This window comes from Zeus faber (assembly GCF_960531495.2).
Source record: "Zeus faber genome assembly, chromosome: 8".
NCBI lineage: Eukaryota > Metazoa > Chordata > Actinopteri > Zeiformes > Zeidae > Zeus > Zeus faber.
The window spans coordinates 20,870,565-20,897,909 of NC_137195.1; the positions used below are offsets into that span (position 1 = coordinate 20,870,565).

The 27,345-nt window shown below is 42.3% G+C and overlaps 1 protein-coding gene across 2 annotated transcripts in view; it reads left to right on the top strand.

The window, feature by feature from the left end:
- bckdhb (branched chain keto acid dehydrogenase E1 subunit beta) overlaps positions 1 to 27,345 on the top strand; it is a 66,283-nt gene that overhangs the window by 14,093 nt on the left and 24,845 nt on the right. For both annotated transcript variants that reach the window (XM_080004951.1, XM_080004950.1), the window contains exons 7-8: positions 1,059 to 1,156; positions 6,337 to 6,447. In XM_080004951.1, the coding sequence (XP_079861077.1) occupies positions 1,059 to 1,156; positions 6,337 to 6,447 (209 nt within the window). The remainder of the gene's footprint in view (positions 1 to 1,058; positions 1,157 to 6,336; positions 6,448 to 27,345) is intronic.

Below are 27,345 nucleotides of genomic sequence, written 5' to 3' on the forward strand. Positions count from 1 at the left end.
ATTACCAAGAAAATCTGTCCGACATATTTAAATCTCTCGGGTCATAATGTCCGGTGAAAATAATTCCCTCTTGAGTACAATTTGAATTAGTGCTGGGCGATAAAACAATTAGGATAATTATCGCCTTATTTTTTTCCTCTGTTCTTAAATACAATAGGCTCGGTAATTTCGATTAAAAAAAATAAAAATAAATATGATAGATAGATAGATAACAAAAATGTTAATTTCCACCTTCGGCAAGCCAATTAGTTTGGTCAGTTTTAGATCATCCCTTCACCTCGAACCAATCACGTTTGTCGATATAGAAATAAACCCCGCCCATCCCTCGTGGACAGGTAGCGCTTGTAAACACAGTAGACAGAGACACACACAGGGCAGCGACAGAGTGCAGCGCCTGGAACTCCGAGGAGAAGCAGAAAGATGATGTAATGTGACAATGTTGTGGTTTTTGGGATATTTAACTTCCGACCCAATGCAGACGGTAAATATCCATTGTGTTGTAAAATATGTCCACGAGACATAGAAATCCACCAACTTTATTAATTATTTAGACCTACTTGCCATATTTATATAGCTTTAAATTTAATCCAAATTTTATTGGAGTGAGATGTTAATAAAAGCATTTGCACTTGTTAATTATTGTTCACAAAAGGAAATGATTTGATTTCAAGTAGTAATATTCTTAATATATATTTATTTCTAAAACTGCGTTAACTGACTGGATCATTTTTTTTTTTTTTTAATATAAAAAATATATGTATATAAATCTACATGCCTTCATGAATTCATTCTTTATATTGCCTGCCTATCAATTGCTTTTAAGCTCAATAAACACAGATTTTTGACCGGAATCGCTCCCATTTGTCTGGGAAATTGAAATCTCCCAGGCCATGTGGACCAGCACCAATTTTTTTTCTCATGGAAACTCTGGCTCGGAGTTTACCCTCCCTTATTATGTGCATCAGCACACACACACACACACACACACACACACAAACAAACAGTGACCTAAACCATTGGACCGCTGATGGATTATTAATCTCCTCATGTGTTTTCAGTGGAGCAGGTCCCGGTGGAACCCTATACCATCCCACTCTCGCAGGCCGATGTCCTGGAGGAAGGAAGTGACGTCACCTTGGTTGCCTGGGGAACACAGGTATGAGAAGCAGTGCATGTCTGCCATATTCTCACTGGTGAGTTGTCTTTACGACACTGATCCCGCAGCCAACAGCAGAAGTGGGAAAACAACCATCCAGGGCTGCCCCCTGAAAGTCCAAAGAGTCGGAGTCGAATCCTCAGTCGGAAACCCGTCAGTCGACTTAGATTCTTCAAGTCGAGTAGTCGTTATTTATTTATTTATTTATTTATTTATTTATTTTCAGCCTGTGGCTTACAATAACAGGATAAAACAGATAGGATTAACATTTCGATGAGGAATTATAAATAAGCGAATCTTAAATATATTTTTATATGTGTGAATCACCCGCGTCCGGACACGTGACCATGCGCCCCGATCGCCATGCCCCGTTCCTTCAAATAAAACAACTAAAAACAGTGTGGGGACCGGTCATGGAGGAAGCCTCCTTAAAATTATTTTCTGCACATAACGCATGCAGAGGGGGTGATCGGGGAGAGAGTCACAGAGAAAGTGTCCCCATGATGCATGGTTTAGTTGTATACCATTCCATACGCAAGTTTCATCTTCGTTTCAGCTTCAAGCAGACATGAAATAAAATAACCTGCATCTGAAATCAAAACACTGTTGTGGCACGCCGATTGCGGGCACCCCATCGCTAGCGCACGTCATCTCCGTCGGAGGTAGAAAGGTGCGCAAAATCCACCCCAACCCCCCCTACCTGCCCCAGAAGAGTCAAATATTCGCACTGAACAGCCGAATCCGATTCCACTGACTAAATTCTGAGTCGGGTACAGCCCTACAACCATCCAACCTCTGTTTACTGACATTTCAAGCCGCGATGGCAGTGGATTAACTCTCAACACCGTCACTAGTCTCAGTGGGGTTTCCTGGACAGAAGTCTGTCCCAATATGTCTGAGATGTCTCATAGACATCTCTACACCAACAAGGCTTCTGTCCTATTGTTCGACACTCTTTTCAGGCTTAGTATTGCACTGTCTATAGCCCTCCGGGAGTCATCCCTGATTTGAAATGGGCCCCGCCACTTTAACAGGCTTATCCTGGCCATAATTAACCTGTAGCGCAGGTGGGGTGGAGAGGATTGTGGGGGAGAACTGCTCTATGAAAGCCGGTATTATTTTTGAGGCTTGAAGGGCGGGGGAGATGATGGGACACTCAGAAAAATGTTACAACCGAGCAGATCTCCTCTTTAAAATGCCAAGTCTTCCTTCCGTGCCCCCTCCCCTTCATTCATCAGCTCCTTGCAAATGAGACAGAAACAACAACGTGTGACAGAGCAGTGAACCATTGCCCCACAAGCCTCGCAGCAGAGGATTCTTATGAGATGAAACAGAACCAGCCTTTTCACACTTAGCTTTTCGCAATCCTTCTAATATCAAAATGGCGTACAGAACAATCTTTTTTTTTTTTTTTTTTTTTTTCAGATTGGCACTGGTATAATGACAGCCACGTTGCATAATGAATGCTCAGTTATTGATTGAAAGAGCTTTTGGTATTCAAACCGGTCTAACTGCCGACTACCATGACAGCAGGGATGATTTTCCATAGCAGAAGTTATCTGGAAGCAGCCAATAGAGCCGGCCAAAAAGCACAAACTCAACAGTTGCACTGTTATCTCTGAACGTTTCCCTTCTCTCTGGTATAGAGTGGTGCAGGGATGAGGTATTATAGGCATCACCCTGGAAGTAGGCATGGCCCTGGTTCCCTCGACAAAAAGCCAATGGGATATTTTTATTGGATTTTGGATTATTGCGGAAAACAAGCTCTGTGGGAAGCAAACGTTTATGATACTTACGCGTTTTGTTCAGCAAGATAATATTCACAAATGAACACCACTTTTATGATTTTTGAAGCGTAATTGCAATCGCCAGAGGTAAAAGCTATCGTTAGGCTATAAACTAGCTACAGTACACCACGGTCGCATGACTTCAACTTCACCACCACTAAGCTTCCAACTTGTTTTTTGCGTGCTTACCTCTTCTACAAAAGCCTTGAAAGTTTGAATAGTTTGCAAGAGCGCGGGTATAAATACTATAATACTAGAGGCTGTAAAGGCAGACTTGTGAGTGGATGAGTTTCTGTGTTCGGTGTGATAACGTTTTAATGTCCCCGACTCTGTCGTCTTATTTAGCCACTTGTTAGCAACTGCATTTTTCGACACGTAAAAGCTTCAGAATTTACGAGTGGGGTATTTACTGACATATTTAATGCCGTCGAACAAAATATGAAACTCTTTAAGTTCAAGTTTAAGAGATTATTTGTCACATGCGGTCATACATATATGCAGTAAAAAGGCGTGACACAAGGGGAACTTTTATGCATAACTCACTTTTTCAGTGCTTGTGCACATAAATTTTGGTCTCTGATGGGCCTACTAACACACAAACTGTGAAATAAGACAAATTATTTTATTGTGAGCTGTCTGTTTCTGAAAACATGTCCTAAAATGAGCTGTTCAGCTTGGTGTTGCAGAACTATGTAGCAATGAGACACATTAGAATTTAAACCGCCCTCCAGCAAAGTAACTCCACCCACGCCTGGAGCGCGACTGGACCAGCTAGCATCGAATTTAAGAGCTTAGCATGGGAAGTGCTCTGTTGACTGCAGAGACCTCCACAAAAAAAGTGAAAGTCGGAACAACCTTTCAAACAAGGCCTTGTAGATCTTATATAAATGAAGATTCAGCAACTGGATTGGTTATTTCTCGCCTCAAATTTGTTCAGAAAACTGATTTTGGTGGACTGATAAGGTGAAATCAATAAAAGTTTACAGAGTAAATAAAAGGAAACCCGGAAGCCTTGCTCAAAAGCCATTGGCTCACAGAACTAGTGGCCTCGGGAGTGTGGCTCCTCCCACTGAAACAGCCCGTTTTCAGACAGGGTGGATTAGATGCATGTTAGAATGGCTCAAATGCATAAGCTGTGTGGTATTTTCAATAAAAAAAACTTTAAAAACACATTTTGGGGACCTCAGGCGCCATATATTAACTTGATCAAGAGGAGCATAATAGGTCCACTTTAGGCTTGTGTTAACCACAGACCTTATTTCAGACATCTAACCAAAAACCCATTAAAAAAAAAAAAAAACATTGACTTTGAGATGAGGGAACCAGAAGTGCAAAAATGCTAAATAATTTCCAGGTTTTTGGACTTATTCTTGCAGCACTTTGATTAGGGTGTCAAGCACCAAAGGTGCAAACACTCTATTGGTATTCTATGTTTTATTATTATTATTCCGCCACTTTTTCGAGATCTCCATGTTCCCACCAGTCGCTTTTTACGCAATTCGCCGTATTCATAGATATTGGTCTCAATCGTTAAAATCTTAAATTGCGACAAATCGGACCGTGCATCTAACGCCACCAACAGGTCAAAGTTGCACTTTCCACATGGCTATATCTGGCACTCCAATCATCCTACAGTCACCATCGTGGTGTCATAAGATGCGTCTCCTCATGATCTACAACTTTGACACGGACACCATTGACTTCCGCCAAATCAGATTTTCCGGCATTTTCAATTTTCTGAAAAACAATCTTTCGACATCTCCTCCTTGGCCATTTGTCCAATTTCAACCAAATCAACTTGCACTCCCATCCTTTGAGTTTAGAAATTCCTCTCAATATGGCCACCACAGATGCACACGTATTGGTGACATCGCTGCATAAACAGGAAATAGGTGTATCTTCTTAACACTTGGTCCAATTTTACCAAAACTTGGTTCCCAAATCCAGTATTCTCTACTGAATCTACTACCACCTGTTTTTTCCGGTGAGCCTAAGGGCGGCGCTATACGAGAAAATGAACGAAATGCTCACTGCTCACTAGTGTGGACACACACTAGTGTGTGTCCAATTTGGATGCAACCAACTTTAGGACACTTGCGGCTAAAGATTCCTTTGGCTCAAGAAAGATGAAGTAGATTGTCAAGACAAGATGGCCGCCACAGGCCAATCAACATTCAGGAGCTTAAAGGCAGGGTTAAATCTTCCTGGAATTTGGTGGGTGGAAAGCCCAAGGGTCAAACTGAACCATAAAAAAAGAAATTACATTCCCGCCCACAGGTGGCGCTACAGTCATTATCTGAATGATCCAACATTGAATTGGCAATTTACCCATGCTGTGTGACCTACAGTCATATGTGTGGTGTCATATGATGTAGCTCCTCATGGCAAATAGTTTTGCTAGAGAAATTGACTTCCAGCTTCACCATTTCCTCCGTTGTTCTGAAAAACCTACTTTTGACATCTCCTCAGCCATTTGTCAAATTTCAACCAAACCAGGTTTATTGGATTCTTTGGACCTTTATTGTTCAAAATTCTCAAAAGAGTTCTTGTTCATTACATTATCCAAACATTATTATTATTATTAGTAGTAGTAGTAGTAGTATTACTGATGATGTTTTTATTTTTTGTGTATGATATCTATTACTAATTTAATCTATATATATACATACTAATTGGAAATAAAATTAAACATTAAAAAAGGCAATATTCTATTCTCATATAGGGTCAATCAATGATATTTATTTGCTCATTACAAACTGACTATATCAGCAGGGGTTTACAAACGTTGTAAATGCCGGTGAGTCCAGTTTTACCTCGCTGGCTGCTGAGTTTTCAAGCTCTTAAAACAGTCTGCACCAGACTCTAATTAAAAGGAAATTCCCCTAACCACCAGACCTGTCAATCTCTGCTCAATCCCCACCCCCTGAACTATCCCGTTTGCATCGCGTTTCACTTTAACTTTGTACATAGATGAATGTTCACTGACTCGGCATCCAGTCTGAAGCTGCTATGAAGCCTGAAAAGCTTTGTCCTAAGGCAAATGAGACAATGGCAAAGCCGGGAGCTTAGGACTTTTAAAAACTTGTAAGCCAATGTGCAGCTCCAATTTTATTAGCAATAGCAATGGTTGTTGATGTTGCAAACCTGTAGAGAATAATTTAATTATTTTTAGCAGTTAATACTTTCTAGGAAACTACGGCTTCTTTTAACACAAAAAAATGTACGTGTTGTTCCTTTAATTCTCAATAGTTTAAAATCTTGGCATGTAGCTGTAAATCAAATAATGCATGACCACACAATAACATGCATTATCGCCTCTACAGAAGAGAAAAAGCCCTGGCCGGAGGCATCGTGATTTTTAAAGCATCATCTCAATTGAGCTTTGCCTCTCAGATCCACGTGATGAGGGAAGTGGCCCAGATGGCTCAGGAGAAACTGGGGGTGTCCTGTGAGGTCATCGATCTACAGACCATCCTGCCTTGGGACACTGAAACCGTCTGCAAGGTAATACAGAAAAACACACACCCATGCCACAATTCTAATTAATCCCAGGATATGTTTATGTAGGTTGTATATCAAGACACAACCAATATAAAGATATGCTTAGTTGCCCCATCTTTGGCAAGTATGCCCGTAATCTATGAATTCTGAAAACAGGTTTTGGATCTTACATTTATGTCTCGCCTTACTTAATGTTATTGCATTCATTTTCTTTATTTGCACTTTTTGATATTTTAATAATAGTAAATGTGAGCCACTGCAGATTTTAGGTACATTTGCTCTACTTTGACTTTTTCAATCAAGCAAATATTTTTAAAAATATAGTTTGTTAATGAGGAGGGGGCTGCAAACTGTGCTTCTGAGAAAATCACCCTCAAAGTTTTCCCCAAACTTGGATTCCTTCAGCCAGCTCCCAGAATGCAAATGAGTTGGAGGACCAACAACGGCACGTGGCTACTTGCCGCATGGCCACTTGACACCCTGCTAAATGGAACAATCTCCGCATTGTTCTTGTGTTTAAAGAGAATGTTGAACAGCGTCATCGACACAAAAAATCTTTGTTTTAAAAAAAGCTTTAATTTAAAAGTAAGAATATACATGTTTTATAAAAGTGGAATTATTTAGAAGTTTAAAAGTGCAGACAATACAACAAAACACTGGTAAAATCACCCCTCTAGAGTGAATGAGTGAACGTAATGTACAGGTTATTAATCAATGCAAGTGTGTAAGTCTGTCAATAATATTAGTCGCTGTATATCAACCTTGTGTGTCAAGGTTGATATACAGCTGATATAACAACGGGTGTATCGTCGGTCTCCTCCGGTGGTTCTTGAAAATATTCAGTTTCATCATCACATTCAGGTTGAAATCCACTGTTTGAAATGTTCTCCATCTCCAGGATGACTGCGTTATCAGACTCAGCATCAGAACTGACTATCATCGCAGAAAATGTAGTGCAGTCTGAGCTGCTTACACTGACATGGATCTATCGCACTGGTCAGATTAGGTCCGCGATATGATTTAGAGCTTCCGCCACCCGCTTCTCGTAATCTATAACAACACGGATATGAAAGTTTTCACAGACAAGTGAAACCTCAGGCTTCTCATCTTCCGTTTACGAAAGTGACATCAGCTTTTCTTCTTCGTGTGTTACACCATCTACACAATAATGTATCCAGGTGTATGTAAAACTAGTAAGATTTAAAGGTTGAACAACGCTTTCACATTGTGACTTCACATCACATGGAGGGCTGATCTTCACCTGGATGGTTGCTTTAAAGGAAACGATGGTTCGGTGTTCGCGCTGTTCAGGGTCTCGGTAAATGAACTGTGTTTCCCCATGTAATCTAACAGGAATATTTAACTTGACGGTTTAACATTAATCTACTATTTATAAATCAAACTAGGTTTGAAAATAGGTTGAGAGATAAAAAAAAAACAACACAAAGGAACACAAATCTGGAAAAATCTAATTTTCCTTCCAGAATGCTTTTTTTTAACTTATTTGGCGGCTCGTGGAGATTTTAGAAGTGCGCGACAATTTGGGTTTCGCTACAGTGGGTCACATATTAAAGGAATGATGTTCTCCTCTATCACATGGAGTGCAGATTTAAGGCTGGTTTATGCTTCCTCCTCTGCACGTAAGCGAACGTGCGCAGGTGTCGTATAGAACATTTTACGTCACTTTCTATTTCTATGCTTGTACAGATTTAGTGTATAATGTTGCATGTCCATTGGGGGGCGGTGTCACATTTTGTAAACCGCAATGTACAGAAAACAAAAATGAGTTGTATTTTTTCCAAACTTTATTTGAAAACTTTGGAACTCAAAGATACATTTTCGAACCCCATCCACAAGGCGCGCTTCTCTCTGCTACATTTTATTTTCCATTTCGAACCCGTCTCCTGACAGGAAGTTTGACAGTTCAACCCATCAGCGTGTTTGACGCATAGGACCACGCAACGAATTGTTGAGATTTGGGAGGTGTGCGCATCTGCTCCTCTGCGAGCCTCTGCAGCCAACACTTACCCATAACCCCCTTCACTGCATAGTTCCGCAGAGACGTTTACCTGTACCTACTGAAAAGCATAAACCAGGATTTAGAGAACCAGATTCTCCTTTGGTCACAAGCAGTCATGTGCGCTGCAAGTGCTTTAAATGTCAGTAGAGCGAACTGGTACCTCACCAGACCTGCTGACTGTTGTATTCAAAACCTCTTTGCAAATAAAACATGGAGGCCTGTGTGATGGCAAGTGCTGTTTGCATCGCCCCCCTGGTAGTCTGGTGGCTTTATTCCGCATAAATATGTTACATGCTTCCTTGTGTGCACAGGGCTGATTTGAGCAAACCAGGGCTTTCGGCTGAGGCGGCGGATAAGTTTTTATACTCTGCATTTATTGTCCAATTTTAATGTCTCTCTGGTTGAGCACATGACAGAGTTGGTGAGCACTGCAGGGCTCCTGCTGCCAAGCAAATCCTATAACCGACAGTTAAGGCACAAGGATGGAATGGCAGGGGCAGGGTAGTAATTTAACAGGGACTCGACTGAAACCAATAGCACAGACTGTAGTGTTCTGTTTGGCACTTATAACTTGAAGCGAGCAGTCGTCTGTTACAGATTGTTTTGACGTTTTGAAATGAATAGAGTGTTTTGTCTTTTTTCGCTGAAATACTGTTCCGTTAAAACGGCCACAATTAAATCGAAAAGTGTGCTGATAAGTTGCTTAGTGCTCCATTGGACAGATTTTGTCAATAACATCTCTCCTTATTCTGTTCGCTACTCTGTTGCCCATTTGAAATTTCACCCTCACACACAACCACGCAACAGCCTGATTTAATGCCATACACACATCTACCATTTTAGACTATTTTACCAGTTTTTGAACAGTGGTATCTCTCGGACAACAATGATTAATTCTCAACCTCCAACACATTTTACATATTTATTTATTTTTGTTTTTACTGTTGCAGACCAAAAGAGAGTCTTGAATTTATCTAATTAATATATTAAAATTTGTTTTGTCATTCTAAAGGAGCGGCTGTTAGGGGCTGTTCTTTTATGTTTGGGGACCTGAAGAGACTATACAGAAGGAAAACAAGACATGATCAAGAAGCAGTTCTTGATCCTTGTCTGCAGGATCATAAACCTTAGCGCATGCCGTAGCGAAGGCCTATTCAACTCTAGGCCCGAGGGCCAAATGTGGCCGGTGCATGAATATAGATTGGCTTTGGTTCAAAATTAAATATGGCTGAAAGTCCTCCAATAAAAGGCAGTTTCTCCTGTTGTCCTGCTCATTGCCACCTCAACCAATCATAATTTGCTCACTCACTGTCTGTCAAACTCCTGTTCATTTTTAAATAGTCTGTCATATTATGTATGTGTTATTTGGCGTGTAAACACACACAAAGTGGGAAAAAATATATTTTCATAAATTGGCAGTTATATCTTGTTCATAGTAATATCCATGTGAGAAAAACCTGATGGCTAGACATAAAAAACATATGGCTATGCAGAAGCAGTATAAAAGAATATGAGATAATATCCAAAGATGGTTGCAAAATTTAACATTTTTAGTATTTGTGAATTTTGTTTTTCAAGGAGCCACAGTGTTACAACAAAAGGAAACTTGATTTGTAGGAACCCTAAACTGGCAGCAATGAATGAAGTTGAGAAGGGATCGTTAAAAAAATCTATAAAAATAAAAGGTTTGATTGTGATGATTAGAAGGAGAAAAAAAAATAGAGTTTGCGTCAGAGTTCAATGTAATGAATCAGGGATCAATGTGTTTATGATTTCAAACCATTTTTTGCCATTTGGTATTTTTCCTTTATGAAGCCACCTGGCATAGGATTGGAAAAGTGTTGTTACCATTTTGTTTCATGGATTTCACTGATGAATTACTAACAATGTTGATTAGCCTTTTCAGTTTCACAGCTGTGTTAGTGCAAAGTCGGGCTATTAAAATTTTTTATGCCTCAACTTAATTTGTCAAGGTTTACAGTTTGTGACTTCCATGGACACACTGTCCACTTGTAATTTTATGAGACACTGGTTTGGTCACATGAATTAGTCACTCTGGGAGCTCATTACTCACTGATGGATATATGTTTTTTCACCAGTGGAGGTCCTCAAGAGGATAATTTTCAGTTCATGCTTGAAAGGCTTTAAATCATAACCTACTTCTTTTCAAATTTCTGCCTTTTTTGAGAAGAGTAAAAGTAAAAACACATGAACTAAAAGTCATGCCAGTGTACTTTTTTTTCTTTGGTAGTGAGAATGCAGAGACATGAGGAGAAGCGTCTGCATGCCCTCAGTCACCCCAAAAAGTGGTGCCCTAAGTACTGGGCACTCCCTGGCTGCACCCTGCCCTGGACCGGTCTGGCACTGCCTTGGTTCTGTGGCTGAAGCTTTGCTGATGCTAAGAGTTTGGACCTATTTCTTCACACGAGAAAACCCGCCTCTCGGAACTATGAGTGGAATGCCTATATATAATGCTATTTACATTTTATGGGAAAGGCGTCAAAGCTGTTTCTGTGTGTGTGTGTTTTTTATTTTGTGTTTTTTGGGTTGGCATGCTTTTTCTGTTATAACACCATGCTATCTATCATGGTCTATATCCTCCCAAAAGAGATGGCCAAAGATATATATATTTATAGATATAAATATACTATATTTACAAGTAAAACTTGGTTGGGTTGATGAAAAGGAGATATTGTATGCCGTCGCCTGTTTGTTTGTTTGACCACACCATGAAACACAATGGCATTTATGGCTTAGTTACTACACAGTTAGGAACCAGCAGAGCCATTCTTAAAGACCATTATTCTCAGATAAATGTATTTTCTTTTCAGCTGGTGTGGTTCTAGGTCACACAGACACATTAGATTGTGGGTGAGTCATCGATTCAACTTTTTAATTCAAAAGACCCAGTGCACCTGGTGTCCAGCTTTTCCAGCATGCCTACATCTTGCAAACACTGGCCTTTTAAAAAATGTTGATTAACTCTTGGGCCACAGCGATTTGTACACAAGCAGGGAGATGGGCTGCAGATGCACATCCGGCTTCTACCAGCCAATTAAACTCTTACATGTGCTATGAATCACATTTTTGTGTGTGTGTGTGTGTGTGTGTGCGTGTGTGCGCGCAACTACTGCGCGCAGTAGTTGATTTATATGTAGGTCACTTGTTGTTTATGAGCTCAAGTGAAATAAGAATAATGTGTCTTTCAGCCTGAGAGATCATTAAGGCAGTGCTTTGGAGACACATGCCATCTTTCCGCTTCCTGAGGGATCCATTTTGGCAACAGCTAACTATACTTGGATCTAAATATAATCAGCCCTCTTGTTGACAGAGGGAATCGTGGGCAGAAATTGCTGTAAAAGTGGAGAAAAGTGAGTGTATTTTATTTAGTCCCACTGTCTGGAGTTGTCCACCAAATGTAATATTGTTCGTTTAAGGGATAAACAAAATGGCAGGTTTGCCCCTGCCAGACCTGTGGCTCAGATGATATATTGTGGAAAGGCTCCTCATCTTGCTGTGACAAAGCTATGTGTGGGGATTTGGTCATGTAAAGTTGCCTGTGTTATCAGAAACACTACAGACGAGCTTTCTGATTGAACTGCTTTGTTGCCCATCCTTTGTAATCCATTCTAAAGTTTTTCAGATGGCTGCCCAGGCCAACATTTCCGTCTGATTTTCGCATGGCTGCACATTTGTGTGACTTGGCTCCAAGTGAGGCCAGTCAGCAGCCTTAAACATCTCTGCTCCAGTTATTGTATTAGCGTCTCGTTTGTGATTCAGCCTCATTCTCAGGTTTTCCAGACTCTTGGTCCGGCCATTGTGGAACCGCAGCGGACAGCCTGCCAGGCCATAATAAGCCTCAATGGCTTTTTTGCCATCATTGGAAATGGCAAATCCCATGACACCTCACGAAGGTCCGTTGGGCAGCAGGTCCGGGACTCTGAGTGGCCCCTCATTTCAAGACAAACAAGTTCGCCCAACTGGCTGAAGACGATAACTCAATGTGGTCTGTAGATTTGGGGAAGCCCCACGGAAGGCCTCCGGTCTAACTTTTTATTCTACTTTATTATTTTCTTTGCCTTTTGGCTCAATTGTCTCCCTGCAGACTATTTTGGTGGTGGTGGTGGGAGGGGGGATGGAGACACTGCCAGAAGCTACAAAAATGTTGTAATATCTAGGCAAGGAACAAGAATAATCTCACCACCCAGATGGAGTTATCGCTAATATCATTTTCACACAAAAATTATTTTCAGCGGGTTCATCCGGGTTTTTTTTAAATCCAGGTCAACCCGCTAAAAATTGGCAATTGACACCTTTCCCATTGCAAGTAGAAATGCCTTTTTTTTCTGGTACATCACGAACACATCGGAAAAGGGGCGAGTCATGGTTTCTGTGTGATTGGGAATAAAACAGTAGAGGACTACATAAAACTTGAAAAAAAAGTATTTTGAGCCGTTCAAAGGAACCTGATTGTTCATGAACGACGCAACACTACAGTAGAAGCAGCATGGCGCACCAGCAGCATGGAGTATCCATTGAAGTGAAGGCGGTGGGGAGCAGGGACCGGCGCGGAGCGTGGTGGTTCTCCGCTGTGGTCGCCACGGTGCAATCCCCACACTCACAATATTTCACGGTCCCCAATGCAGAAAAAAGTCACTTCTGAAACTTCTGAATTTGGATTCCAAATGGGATATGAAATGATGGAATGATACATGGTTATTCCTGTCTATTTATGTGGCAGCATAATTTCGACATGCGTCGCATCGTGCAGGTAAAAGCGTCAAAATATGTGGGTCGGCCCGGGTGTCGTGTTCACATCAGAGCCGATCGGAGGTGGGGCTGATTAAAACTTGGGTTTATTGACAGGTCATTTGACCCGCGACTGAGACCCAGGTTTTTCCTTTCCCGCTGGTGACAAATGACGGATGTTAGCGGGTGTTACCGAGTTTTTGGTGTAGTTGGAAAGGGGTATAATAAATGCATAAAGTCTCTGCTTCTATGTCTTCTGCGTCTCATTCCCTCGATTCATTCTCAGTGTTGTCTTACTTTTGCTTTTTTTTTTTTAAATCTATTACTATATTGTTTTATTTTATATGATTTACCCAAAAATCCAGACTAACTGGGTAGGGTCCAGAAAACAAGTCTATGTTTTCGTCAACATTCAATATCCTTAAAAAGAAGAAAATTATTCAAACAATGAATTGGGTTACCAACTGGAATACATGGTGTAACTGTCTTAATTTGAACCAGTTATTAATGCTGAACCAAATTCTTCCCGGTGCTTCTTCTTGTTTTTTTTGACAGAAGTCTCGCTAATGTTCATTGTCACAGGTTGAAGTGTTCTGCACAAATTGCTAATGCCCCCTCCCACCAATCTAGAGGTAGGCCTGCAGGGCATAGCGTGTTTAAGTTACAGCTGAAGGTGTGCTTGGCTACCTAGGGCCTCCGTCAGAGCTTCAGCTGCCAATCACCACAGCAACAGGCGTGTGTTGGCAGGAGCCAGAGAGTGGCAGGTGCTCGAGTGCCCTTAGATCATTCAGTTTAGTCTAGTTCATGAGCAGAGTAGAAAATGTTTATGTCTGACTTTAGCTTAGTAGGGTGGAAGATGATTTAGTCTGACTACAGCCGGTATGTTATGTAGAAGATGAATCTAGGGCTACATTTACATAACACTGACATAGAACGGATATACACCAGTCAGCCACACCATTAACACTACCTGCCGAATATTGTGTAGGTCCCCCTCGTGCCGCCAAAACAGCTCTGACCCATCGAGGCATGGACTCCAGAAGACCTCTGAAGGTGTCCTGTGGTATCTGGCATCAAGGCGTGAGGAGCAGATCGTTTGGGTCCTGTGAGTTGTGAGGTGGGGTCTCCATGTTGTTTCATCACATCCCACAGATGCTCGATCGGATTGAGATCTGGGGAATTTGGAGGCCAAGTTAACAACTTGAACTCTTTGTCATGTTCCTCAAGCCATTCCTGAACATTTTTTTCAGTGTGGCAGGTTGCATTATCCTTCTGAAAGAAGCCAGTGCCATCAGGTAATACCGTTGTCATGAAGGGGTGTTCTTGGTCTGCAACAATGTTTAGGTAGGTGGTACCTGTCAAAGTAACATCCACATGAATGCCAGGATCACACTGCCTCCCCCAGCTTGCCTTCTTCCCATAGTGCATCCCGGTGCCATCTCTTCCCCAGGTAAACGACGCACACGCACCCGGCCATCCGAAGAAATCGTGATTCATCAGACCAGGCCACCTTCTGCCATTGCTCCTTAGTCCAATTCCGACGCTGACATGCCCATTGTAGGCGCTTTCGGTGGTGGACAGGGGTCGGCATGGGCACTCTGACCGCTCTGTGGCTACGCAGCGCCATACGCAGCAAACTGCGATGCACTGTATGTTCTGACACCTTTCTATCATAGTCAGCATTTACAGTACTTTTTTCAGCAGTTTGTGCTGTAGCCTTTGCCCCCCATGCGCATCAATGTATCAATGAGCACTCATGACCCTGTCGCTGGTTCACCGGTTGTCTTTCCTTGCACCACTTTTAGTAGGTACTAACCAATGCATACCGGGAACACCCCACAAGACCTGCCGTTTTGGAGAGGCTCTGACCTAGTCATCTAGCCATCACAATTTTGCCCCCTTTTTTTTTGCCTATTTTTCCTGCTTCCAACACATCAAATTCAAGAACTGACTGTTCACTTGCTGCCTAATATATCCCACCCCTTGACATTGGACATTAGAACAAAATGAGCAATGTTATTCACTTCACTTGTCAGGTTGACGATCAAAAGTTATTTCAATATGCCCAATTTCATTGATGGAAAAAAAAAATGGTCTTCTTGATGAGTGAATTGATCAAGAAGACTATCTTTGGCAAGCTTTGTTCCATGGTTGGAATTTTGTCTTCAGCCCACGTTGCCTTTGTTTTCTAACCTCACATACGTTGCATATGAGCGCAAGTGTGCCATTTAAATTAATGAGATTGCTGGGTGCAGTGTCATTATGAAATGTAGATTTATACATTTTTTATTTCATATTATTGCATCAGTAATGCTCCTACTGCGCTCAGCTCACTGCCTCATCCGAGACATTAAAATAGACAAGTCTTGGTAACTCCAGTGCTGCCTGGCTTCAGTCTGCTAATCCGACCAGTTTGACTGAATCTGTTCAACTCCTGAGCATATACATGGGGAGAATAAGGGCACTTGTCAATATGTCTGCACAGCACGCACAACAATCTCTTTTAGCCTTGCACCACACGCACCCATTTCTGTCAGAGCCGGAAACACAATAAGAAATGGACGGAAGGACAGATGGATATATGGAATGGTAGTTATAAATGGATAGGTGGATGGATTAGTAAAGGAGAGGGCTGTGTTTGAGGAGTGTGAGGTTCTGGTGTGAGGTTCTGGTGCAGTGTTTGTTCGTTGTTTCTTGGAAAAGATGCAAGGTTTGCGGTTTGGCGAGTGTACCAAGCTCTCTGGGATCTGTTGACTCTCAGCGGCGATAAGGCCTCTTATCAGGGCCTTGTGTCCCTCTGACTCTCACTAAGTGGCTCCAAGCTGTAGCGCATGTCACTGGCCAAAGACTGCAGGTAAATACTGCACCAGCCGCCTGGAGTCAGGCAAAGACGCCCTACGCTCAGACATGTTTGTTTGCCATTCACTGAAGTAGAAAGACACAGAAGGCAAATGGTCCCGGCACGACCAGTGTTTTTCTGCTCAATGTCAAGTTTGACGTGCTGTTCCCAATGCTGACGGCTGTGGTTGTTATTGTTTTCAATACTACCTACCATAATTATACAGTTAAAAAATATGTCATTTGGAAACGGTGAATAACTTTCAGTTATTTTGAAGTAGACTATAAAGAGAGACTATACTTTTGAAGAGCTCTTTGGAATAGAAAGATACATAAATGAAAGATGGAAAAATGCATATTTAATATGAAACCTTATGATTATTTTTTTATTTCTTCCAGTACCCCTACCACCACAACCACCCCCACCCTGCACCCATACAAGAAGCCATAGCCTCTCTCTCTCTCTCTCTCTCTCTCTCTCTCCGTCCTCAATATATGTGATTAATAAATTCATCAGTCTGCTTCTTTCTGGACAAATGATTGTGACATTGAATTTAATAGTACACTTCCCTCAAAGTTCCCATAGGATTTTTTTTATTTCATTAATGTTTATTCATTTAGATTTGGGTGTTTGTTTGTTTTTGAAAATCACATTGCTAAGACGTCACCGTTTTGGAGTTTAAACTTGTGATTGATTTGCCCTACGGCATGGTTGAATAGAGCTTTTAGACACAAACTCAAACTGATTTTTTTTCAGACTTTTTTTTTTCCGTTGCCCTGGATTTGACACTAGACTGTTCTCCGGTATCTGTCATGGTTATTTTTGATAATGAATCTTTTTTTTTTTCCATTTTATACATGAAGAGTTATGTTTGGTTCATTGCAGCCCTTAAGCTAGCCGACAAAAATGTGCTGATGATGTCAGCTTATTAACACTCCCGCAACATGAAAAAAAGATTTCTGTCCGTACAAGTCAGTCATTGGAAAGAACTAAACCAGTTTAAAATTTTGGATTTTTATTGGTATAGAAGCTAACGAGAAACAACAGAAAATTGTTGACTGCCACTTTTGCAGGCTCCCCTGACATCCACAGCTCACAGTGCGTGCATTCTCCCCTTGGGGCCTGAATGAACAGGCCAGTGTTTCAGCTAGGATTCTGTTGAGCCATGAAAGCGCCGCGGAACCAATCCAAATGCGCCAGGTTGCCTAGCGGCCACATGGAGATGTGTTGAATCAAGTCTGCTGGCAAACAGTCACAGAGTGCGTTTGCTTGATCCTGATTGCTTTTTGCATGCGAACACGCTTGCAGGAGGCTGATGCCGAGCAAAGCACAGCAGGTTTCAGTTAGGTTGCTGAAGCACCAAGATGCTGAAATCCAACCTCACGACTGATAACTGCACTTTCTTCAGCTAAGATATTGGCGGAAGGTGGGTCACTTCAAACAAAAACACTATCTGATCTGTATGTTATATCAGCAACATTACTTTTCAATTAAAGTAATTTATTGGTTGTCTGCTTACTCCAGTTTGAGGGATTCTGGCCAAATGATTGTCATTCTATTCCCTAATTTAAAAGTCAGCTTTGAGGTCGCCATCGTAATAGGGAAGTAGCTCTACAGCTGAATAATAGTTACTAGTAACAGGTGGCCTCCGGATAACGACCCAGAAGTTGTTCTCCTTCAATGTATTTTAATGCTGGTGTTGAGTAGATAATATTAAAACGAATGAACGGAGCAATGGACGCTGCAATAACTCAGCAGAAGTGGGATTTCCACTGTCTTTCTCGGTAATCCGTTTCGAAATGTTGCTTTTTCCATTGTGACTTAAAAAAAAAAAATTGTTTGAGTTTGTTGATTTATTGTCAATATTGGTTTCGGTACAAACATGAGATCTCCAGTATATCAGTGCCGTCGCCTCATAGATACCTATAGCTATGAACGGGTGCTAATTACAGATGGAGGGAGACAGGTCCCGATCTATACCTGATCAAAAGTCTCCTACAGCCTTCTCTCCTCTCTTCCTGTGACGAGCAGACTGTGCTGCGACTGCTGTGTGCGCACAAGCAGACACTCCGTTTTATTGAGTCCGACTAAGTATTGATAACATGCTTAGTGTTTTACAAATTAGTATTTTTATTTGATTAACGTCGCACTGATATGCGAAAATTAAATAAATGGGTTTTATTTCTATTAAAATAAATAAAAACCGGTGGGCAAGTAATTTACTTGGTGTATGCCCGAACACCTTGTAACACCGCTAACCACCGACTACCATAGAGATATGGCCTGTGGCTGTGTTTTCCCCGTTTTGACCAAAGGTCCTGGGCTTCATCACCCCACTGGCCCACACCAGCGCTGCCTTTTCCCGCTCCTCTTTTCCTGCCCCTCTTTTACCACTCCTCTTTTCCCTCCTACTCTAATATCTTTGGCCTACTGTCCCTAGTCACTGGAAACAATCAGAGCAGAAAGAATGGCTCAGGAATACAGTGGCCAGAGGTTTGGGCACTGCTCATGTCTGTAATTACAACCTTAACACGGAGCACTGTGGAGTGAACCAGCATGACTTTGTGGGGAGAATGAATAAGAGGTTGAGTGTTGGATAAAAAGCGCACTGGGGGGTGTCATTCATGCCTTTAGCCAATGTGCGTGTCATAGCTCTGTCATGTGCTGTACTGTGGCAGTCTGTCAGTGGTTATATCAGTGGAAAATTACTAATGGTTGTTTTTCGGGGTTGAACTGATCCCCCCCCCACCCCTTCCTATCTTGCTTTCTCCTCTTTCCCCCTTGCTGTTGCTGGTTAACAGAATGGGGTATTGAAATGCTGCAAAGGGCCCTGTGGTAGTTCCTCAGTCTGCTGCAATTTGGCGATTCATTTGACAAATCTGAGGTATAGCACAAAGTCAGAGATTTGATCTTTCTATACCTGGTATTTATATCATCACGGTACAACATTACCTGCCATCCTCCCCCTTATTCTGGCATTCCCTCTCTGTAGCTCACTCTGACTTATTTTCCATTCCAGCTCCAGGCAGCAGCTAGTGCTCACATTCCCCAGTAAGGCACTGGAGATTTCTAGAATTCCTCCTGCGTGTCACTCGCTGGACGCAGGCTGAAGTTAGCAAGGCATGCACAGAGAAAGAATGTGAGTGCATAGAATCTTCTAGTGCATCCTATTGGAGCTGCAGAGTGAGATTGATTTAAAAACACAGATACAAAGTATATGATTTAATTGCTCCTTATGGCGGATAACCTGTCAAAAAAACAGCTAGATAGATTTCTCTTTGAGTGGGGGCACCAACCCCCAACCAGGGGAACACTAATAAAGATGCAGGCAATCACGGGAGAAATCTGGCAAACATTTCATTTCAGTGTATTTCAAAATTTGCACTTGACATCAGCGCATAAGTTGAAACCGATCAATAGGTCACCAACCCTGGCTTGTCCCCCTTAGTGGTTTACCACATGTGATTAATTTGTCCACAGAATGATGGCCTCGATCGGCCAACAAATTATAGAATGACTCCAAATAAACCATGCAGTATTTTGTTGGATAAGCACTCCACAAGCAGCAGGGAGTAGTGATTACGATGAGGATGTTGATTATTGCATTGTTATGCGATTGAGCCTTTAATGCAAATGCGCCCTGGAGTTTCGATAGGCTGCTGTGGTGCGCTGCGCGGTTCCCGGGACGTCACGTCATTTTTCCACTGAGTTGGAACCTTTAGTTTTTAAAGAGCTTTGGCCGGGGGGGTGGACAGATTGAGATCATCGAGGTCAGTCTACTCACTGATAGCAGGCCCGAGTGGAAAAGGCGGCATGCCTCTAAAGTCACAGTGCCGGTGTTTAGGACGTCCATAGGTTCTCAGTCAGATGTGTAAATACACAAACATACCCTGTGAAAGCTCTTAACAAACCTGCTCACGTTGATTGATTGCTGTCCTCCCAACAAGTAAAGACAAGAAATGAAAAATATCATGTTGTTCCTGGTGATATTAAATTAAGTTAAAGGGAGTTTCTCTGTGTGCAGACTGGTTCCGCACACAAACTTCCTTGGGAGTCCGTGCCTTCTTTTTTTGTCTCCTACAGGTAAGGAGTGAAATTGCCCTGGAGTCACTCTCAGAACTTGTAATATCCCTGCAGATTATGAGGAAAGACAATTTGTTCGGCTGTTCTGAGAGTGGGCAGGAGGTGTCCAGGATGGAGTTAATTGAGGCTGTACAGTTTGTGTGTGCCAAGTGCTTGTAGTGGCACGGTGGTACAGTGCACTGCACTGCTGCCTCACAGCAAGAAGGTCCTGGGTTCATTTCCTGCCTGGGGCACTGTTGGCAGAAAGAAAAGAGAAACTAAGGAAATAAAATACATATGAATCTTTCTCTATGAGATTATATCATATATTGCTTTATTATCATCACAAGATTTGCATATTGAGCTGCAGGTACGTGCAGGGGGGCCCCATTGACCCCACGGTGCCCTTCTTATCAGGTCTTTTTTATTTATTTTTAATTATTTTAATTAATGGGGCGGTTTGTCTGGGCAAGATATATTCATGAGGAATTCCTCATGAACCTTGCACCTCGGCGCACCTGGGATGTGCGCACCGTTTGTCCAGAGCGGCAAAATGCCTAGAACCGTAATCGTAAATCGGCCCAAGCCTCGTGGAGACAGAGCGCAGAGTCTAGAACTCTGAGGGGAAGCAGTAAGATTATGATGCAATGTGACATGCAACACCACAAACTTTATTTATTAGACCAACTTGCCATCTTGATTTTGTTTTTGATTGGATCAAAATTGTATTCACTTAATTTAGTGAAATTCTAATTAAAGTATCTGCACTTGTTACCTATTGTTCACAAATGGAAATTACTTAATTTCAAGAAGTAATATTGTTAATATATACTTGTTTATTTTTAAAAGAACTTAACTGATGGGACTTATTTTATTTTGAATATTCAATAAAAAAAATATTGTACATCTGCATGCCTTAATTATGTCATTCTCTTTAAAGTTTATCAATTGTTTTTAAGCCCAATAAACATAGATCATATTTGACCGGAATCTCACTCATTTGTCCGGACACGTTGACCTGCACCAATTCTTTCTAAGGCAAACTCTGGTTGTGGTGTGTGCAGTGACCAATAAAGAGCTAAAGCTAAGCTTGTTCAGTTTCGCTTTATTCTTTTTTAATGGTATAGGACAGTGGGCAGTGAAGTGCCATGGAAGACCAGTGCTATGCAGGTTTTTATTTCAACTAATGACAACGCCACCTGATTTTAATGATCACAGATCTTCCCTCTCTGGTTAGAAATGTGTAATGGTCAGTGGAGCTGTTTTAGTGGTTGGAATGAAAACCGGCATGTTCTTAGCTTTCAATTGTACACGATTGCCCACCACTGTTGTAGATGGTGGTTCACATTAAGATTAACTGTCAAGGGTAATAATACAATTTGATTCATCCCTGAACCAATGTGATTAAAAATGGCATGAGGCAATGCAATTCGATACAAGATTGGGTTAAGCTTTTACATTATTGCATTAACAGTGGAGGTAAGACGGAGAGACTTTCTCAGTACAGTAAATGTAATCCTATAGCTGAGAAATGTCTGCGTAGAATATACGTTTTTACAACAGAGTCTTAATGTTATTTATTTGACAATCTCCCCCATTTCCATCCTTACAGACATAGCTATGGGTTACTTCTGCAGGAGCCATGCCTTTGTTATGTTATTGTCCTTTTTATAGGAACTTAAACTTGATTGTTTTTACTGCTTTTATGCCAGTGCTCATACATGTGGCGGTCTGAGAGATCACACTAAGCTGTCATCAGGTTGGCATCTCTGCCTGGTAGTAGAAGTGGTGTCTGTGTGTTTATGCATTTGCATACTGGGCCACAGTTGGTGGTATGCTTTCAGGGCAAAAAGAGTGTGTGTGTGTGTGTGTGTGTGTGTGTGTGTGTGTGTGTGTGTGTGTGTGTGTGTGTGTGTGTGTGTGTGTGTGTGTGTGTGTGTGTGTGTGTGTGTGTGTGTGTGTGTCATGGTGTAATTGAGTCAAATTGGCTTTAATAGCTCTTTATGGGATGTTTGGCGTTATATCTGTCTGAGGTCTCCGCTGGCGTCCTGGCTCCACTGGAGGATGGCTTGGCCGGAGGCCCAGTACTAAGTCTCGCGCGCTCTCTCTCTCGCGCGCTCTCTCTCTCGCTCGCTCTGTCTCTCTCTCTCGCTCTCGCTCTCTCTTGCTCGCTCTCGCTCTCTCTCGCGCTCAGTCACCGTTTTTCCACTCTCACTTTCTCCCTCAGTTGCTACCTTGTTTTTCTCTCTCGCTCTCTCTCCCTCTCAGCGTGAAAGGCGGATAGCATGCCGGATGGAATGGGGGAGAGGGTGTTGTTTGCTTTCCCTCTCACTCTCTCTCTCTTTCCGTCTCTCTCTGTTGTAAATTAACTGGCTTCCGGTACCCTCACCCCACCCCACCCTACCCTCCACCCCCGTTGCTCTCACTAATCACCAAGTGCCACTTTGAGAGGGCCCCCAGGCAAGCACTGGAGCTGCCTCACCACTCCCATTTGTCACAGAGATCACATGGCGGAGCATGAGTTAGGACCCTGCGGCAGCCAGTCAATTACAGGGACGGCGGCCGGGACCCGAAAGGGACTACACGAGGAAAGAGGAGGCGTAGTGGGAGGCTGGGAGCCACATGCTCTGAATCCCTGGCAGTTTCCATGTGTTTTGGCTCTGTATGTGTGTTGCAAATAGTGAAAGCACGCCAGATTTTGTTTCAGTGTCCTTTTTTTTATCATCTGTGCCATTTTTTTTAACAAGATGCTTGTGAGGTCAAGCCCAAGTTAGTAGCATAAAACATATAGTATGTGCCACCAAGGGTACATCAGCCGTTTTTGGCAGAAATGTTTTTGTTTTATTTTTGTTTTTTTTTAATACATTTAAAAAAAGAAATCACTTGATATTGTTTCTTTAGCAGTCAAACCACAGCCCTGTTTAGTAGCTGAGCAAGGTGTTTTTATTTTATTCCTCTTCCACAAAGTCTGCAGTGTCCTTCCTACCCGCCACTGTGTACATGACTCTGGTCATCTGGCAGTCGTGTCTGTTTCTGTCTGTCCTTCTGTCTCTTTGCACTGTAAGACTGCCTGTGTCTCTGTGCTGTGGCTGTCCCCCTGTCACGCAGACAACAATTTAAAATCTAGATTTATGGCTCGATGAGCACATTGACAGGATAAGAGTTTCGTGAAAACATCTCCCTATGGTTATAATACAAACCCACTCAAAAAGTACTAAAATGGCAGCTTTATGAAAATGACATATGGAGAGCATGTTTGATTGGGATACACTAATACTATAGTTTCACTGCCGATTCTGATTCCAAAACATTTTGTATCTGTCTGTACAGAGAATTAATTGGAACCGATTGGACCCCAAATGAATGGCCCCAAGCAAAGTATATATGATAGGCTTTGCTTGGGGCCATCATTTGGGGTAGTTTATTGTTTTGTAAAGAATAATTGTCTCATTCCTTCGTAATCTGAAAAGCCTTTTGTATGGCTTTTGGTGGCCTTTATTTTGTTTTGGGTATAGAAAGAAAGAAGAAAGAAACAGTCTTTATTCATCACGCAACACACCACACTACAACACATGCTTGCACACACACACACACACATGCACATGCTTTTGATAGTGGCCGGTGAAATGGATTCTCTGCTTTTGACCCATCCTGGCTTGTCCTTCCTCCGGGGGCACAGCCAGGAGCAGTGGGCAGCATACGTGGACGCGCCCGGGGACCAGGTGATAAATGTCCATTGCTGGTCAGACAATGATGGGTGCATGTTTTTGGTGGGGGTCCTTACTGACGTGAGGTGGAGGAAACCCCATGTGAGCACGGGGAGAACATGCAAACTCCACACAGAAAGGCTCCTATTTGGGAGATAACCCGCCGGAGCACGGTGCCAACAGCGCCCCAGGCGGGAATCGAACCCAGGACCTTCTTGCTGTGAGGCAGCAGTGCAATGCACTGCACCACCGTGCCACAATACCGTGCAGTATACTGTACGCTCCCAAATAAGTTACCATTGAATGTCTTAGATACACATGCTAGCCCACATGTAGGGATCACATGTGGAATAGCATGTGTATCTCAGCACTCGCTTGCATTGGACCAGTTTTTTGTGAGCTGCATGTGAGCGGGTCCCATGTTAGCCAGTCAGCACTGTGACCCAGGCCGTGAAGTCGTGCATGTCCAAACTATGTCCCTCAGTGGTCAGGGTGCGGAGTCCAAGAAATGAAATGGAGCGGGTGAGAGAAAGGTGAATGGGAGTGATGGATGTTTGGAGGGGTAGAGTGGATAAATGGAGAGAAATCAATAGAAGAAAAATGGATTTAGCTGTGGTGAGGAGATGGGAGAGTGAGGCATATGCATGAGGAAGGATGCAGTATGGAGGGGAAGCAAGTGAGGAGCGAAGTAGGGAGTCTGTTGCATGCTGCTTATTACATTGGGTGTGTATGGGAATGGCAGTAAACATGACATTTCCCCGGCAGCCAGTGGAACGTCTCTGGCTGTAATGAAAGCCCTGCAGTAAAGAGGTAGGCATGGCCACAGTGGCCCTGCTCAACCCAGCAGTCACCAACTACCACCAGGAACCTTCCTCTTCATCCTCACAGAAAGGGATCCAGTCTAATCAACAGTGGGATGGTGGTCTATCATTTTAACATTTGCATTTTTCTTGCCTGTTTTTCTTGTCAATGCCTGGCCTTTCAAGGGATCCAGAAGTTTTTAAAATGTGGAAGCAGGACTATGTTATTTATGCATTTGTAAAGTGCACCAATTTTTATTCTCAAGAATTCTCCCTGACTATAAATTCTGTGGCCATATATACTTTCATATTCATTAATTATTTTAAGTTATTTTTTATAAACATGTATAGAATGTCTGAACTGACTCCAGAATTCCTACAGAACAGAGATTGAGCACATAAGTCATTTTAAATGATTGCCTTTGTTTTATTAAATGCTGGCTGAATGCATGCGTTCACTAAAGGTACCATGAGGACTCATGGCACATTCAATGTAACAGTGAAAATTTGTTTCTGTTGAGTCAGAAAGGAAACTGTTTTGGAACAGTTTGGTTCAGAACATTATCAAATGCATTGACAACAAGAGAGCCATCTAATATTCTCCACTGGAGATCACCTGCTCTCTTGTTTAAAGGCGCTTTATACAAGACTCTCCACACTGGCATGATCCCAGGTGCTCTCTCTACACGGTGCCCCACCTTCCATTTAAGTTTTTTATAGTCCCTCAGCATGTCCAGCTCTTCCTCTGAAATTCTTTTGATCCACATGTTTAGAATATCCCTTGTGTTTCTGTGTGGATCTGAGGTTTAGCAGCTGAGCTGCTGCCTGGGTGTTGTGGAGTCCTGGTGCTGCTGTATCCTTTATGTGGCGAAGCCTGATGTGACCAGTCGAAACCAGTCTCTGGGAGGGTCCTGGTATGTGGTTATCCTGGACGTCCAACCTGATTCCCTGGATCAGAGGCTCCTCCAGTAACCAGTACATGGAAGGTGCAGGTTTCAACCTTTTCCATTTTAAAACAGACCATGTTTTAAAAAGACTGATTAAAACATTTGGTAAAAGATTAAAATCCAGCCCCAGCCCACCTATCATTTTTAAAATGCTGCTAGTGATGTAGTGTGTAAGCTGCCTTCACACTATGTCATTAGTAGCAGTAATGTAGCGCTGAATGAATTGCAGCCAAAAAGTTGCAATCCTGCTGTTCAGATGGATCAGTCCCGGTCCTCCTTCCTCTTTTGGTGAAAATGGAACACTCTGAGATACCTTGTGGAGATTGTCCCGAATAAAATTAACCATTAGAGACTGAACTTTCCTAATCAGACCTGCAGGCAGCTCCAAACAGGCTACCTTGTGCCACGGTACAGAGGTTACCAAGTTATTAATGAAAAACTCTTCCTCTGTAAGTAATTTTCGGTAGTTGCCACTTCAACTTGGCCAACCTGGCGTCTACTTTTTCTGCCATTCCTTCTCAGTTTCTCTTCATTGTCTTTTCATCCCCAAGGTAAACTCCAAAATACTTGAAACCAGTCCTAGTCCGGCTGAGACCTCATGATAATTTGGGAAGTCCACTGGGCCAGCTCCCAAGGCTAATGCAATGCTTTTCTCCCAATTTGCTTTTGGGGCTGAAAAGTATTTTAATATTTCTAACAGTTTTTCAATGTCATCTGATTTATTTGCAATGACAATACAGTTGTCAGTATAGGCCAATAAAATATATGTAATACTGAAATTAGGTAAAAACAGTCCTTGAAATTAAAAACATTTAAAAAAATTTGTGACATTGGTTCAATGGATAGTTAGTAAACATGCCACATAAGGACCAACCCTGTCGGATCCCCCCTGTTTAAAAGCCAACTCAGACCCCATTGATCTTCAGTACACTCTCAATGCCCTGATACAAAACCTTTATCTTCGCAGTGAGACCTATGCTGAGACCTAACCTTTCCAAAGTTTTCCATAAATATTGATACTTAAACCCTATTAAATGCCTTTTGCTGGTCTAATGAAATGAGACCATTAACTAAATCCAATGAACAAGAGACATCCAAAATGTTCCGAATCAATGAAATATTGCCTAGAAGGGACCCACCAGGCACACAGTCCTGGTCCTGATGAATGAACTCTGCCATTTCCTTCCTCAGTCTATTTGCTAGAACCTTGAACAGGAGCTTTTAGTTCATGCAGAGCAGAGATACTGGTCGCCAGTTTTTTATCTCATAGAGGTTGCCCTTTTTTGGTAGAAGAGTCAAAACGGCCCTCCTGCTGCACAGAGGTAAAAACATTAAATTGAAACTTTCATTAAAAAACATTTAAAAGATCTTTGTTTAGTTCCTCCCAAAAAGTAAAAAAAAAACTGCAGTCTCCATCAATGCCTGGTTCCGTGTCCCCCTCCATGCTCTGCAGTGTGATGTAGCCAGTGGCCCCTCTACCTCTATGTGGGTCCTCAGAGACCGGGGGCTCATCCTCCATATAGTCACTGCTGTACAGCTCTGTATAGAACTGCACAGCTCTTTCACGCATCTCCCTTGGGTCCCTAAGCTTCTGTCCACTGGCAGAGTGCAAAGCGTGGATAAGTCTGCTTTGAGCCCTTGTCTTCTCCAGACTGAAGAAGAACTTGGATGGTTTGTCCGTTAGGTTCTCAGACTGGAAACGTGACCAGACCTGTGCCACCTGCAATTTAGCGCCAAGCAGGTCCACTACTGCATCTTTAGTAGAATTTACCTTAAT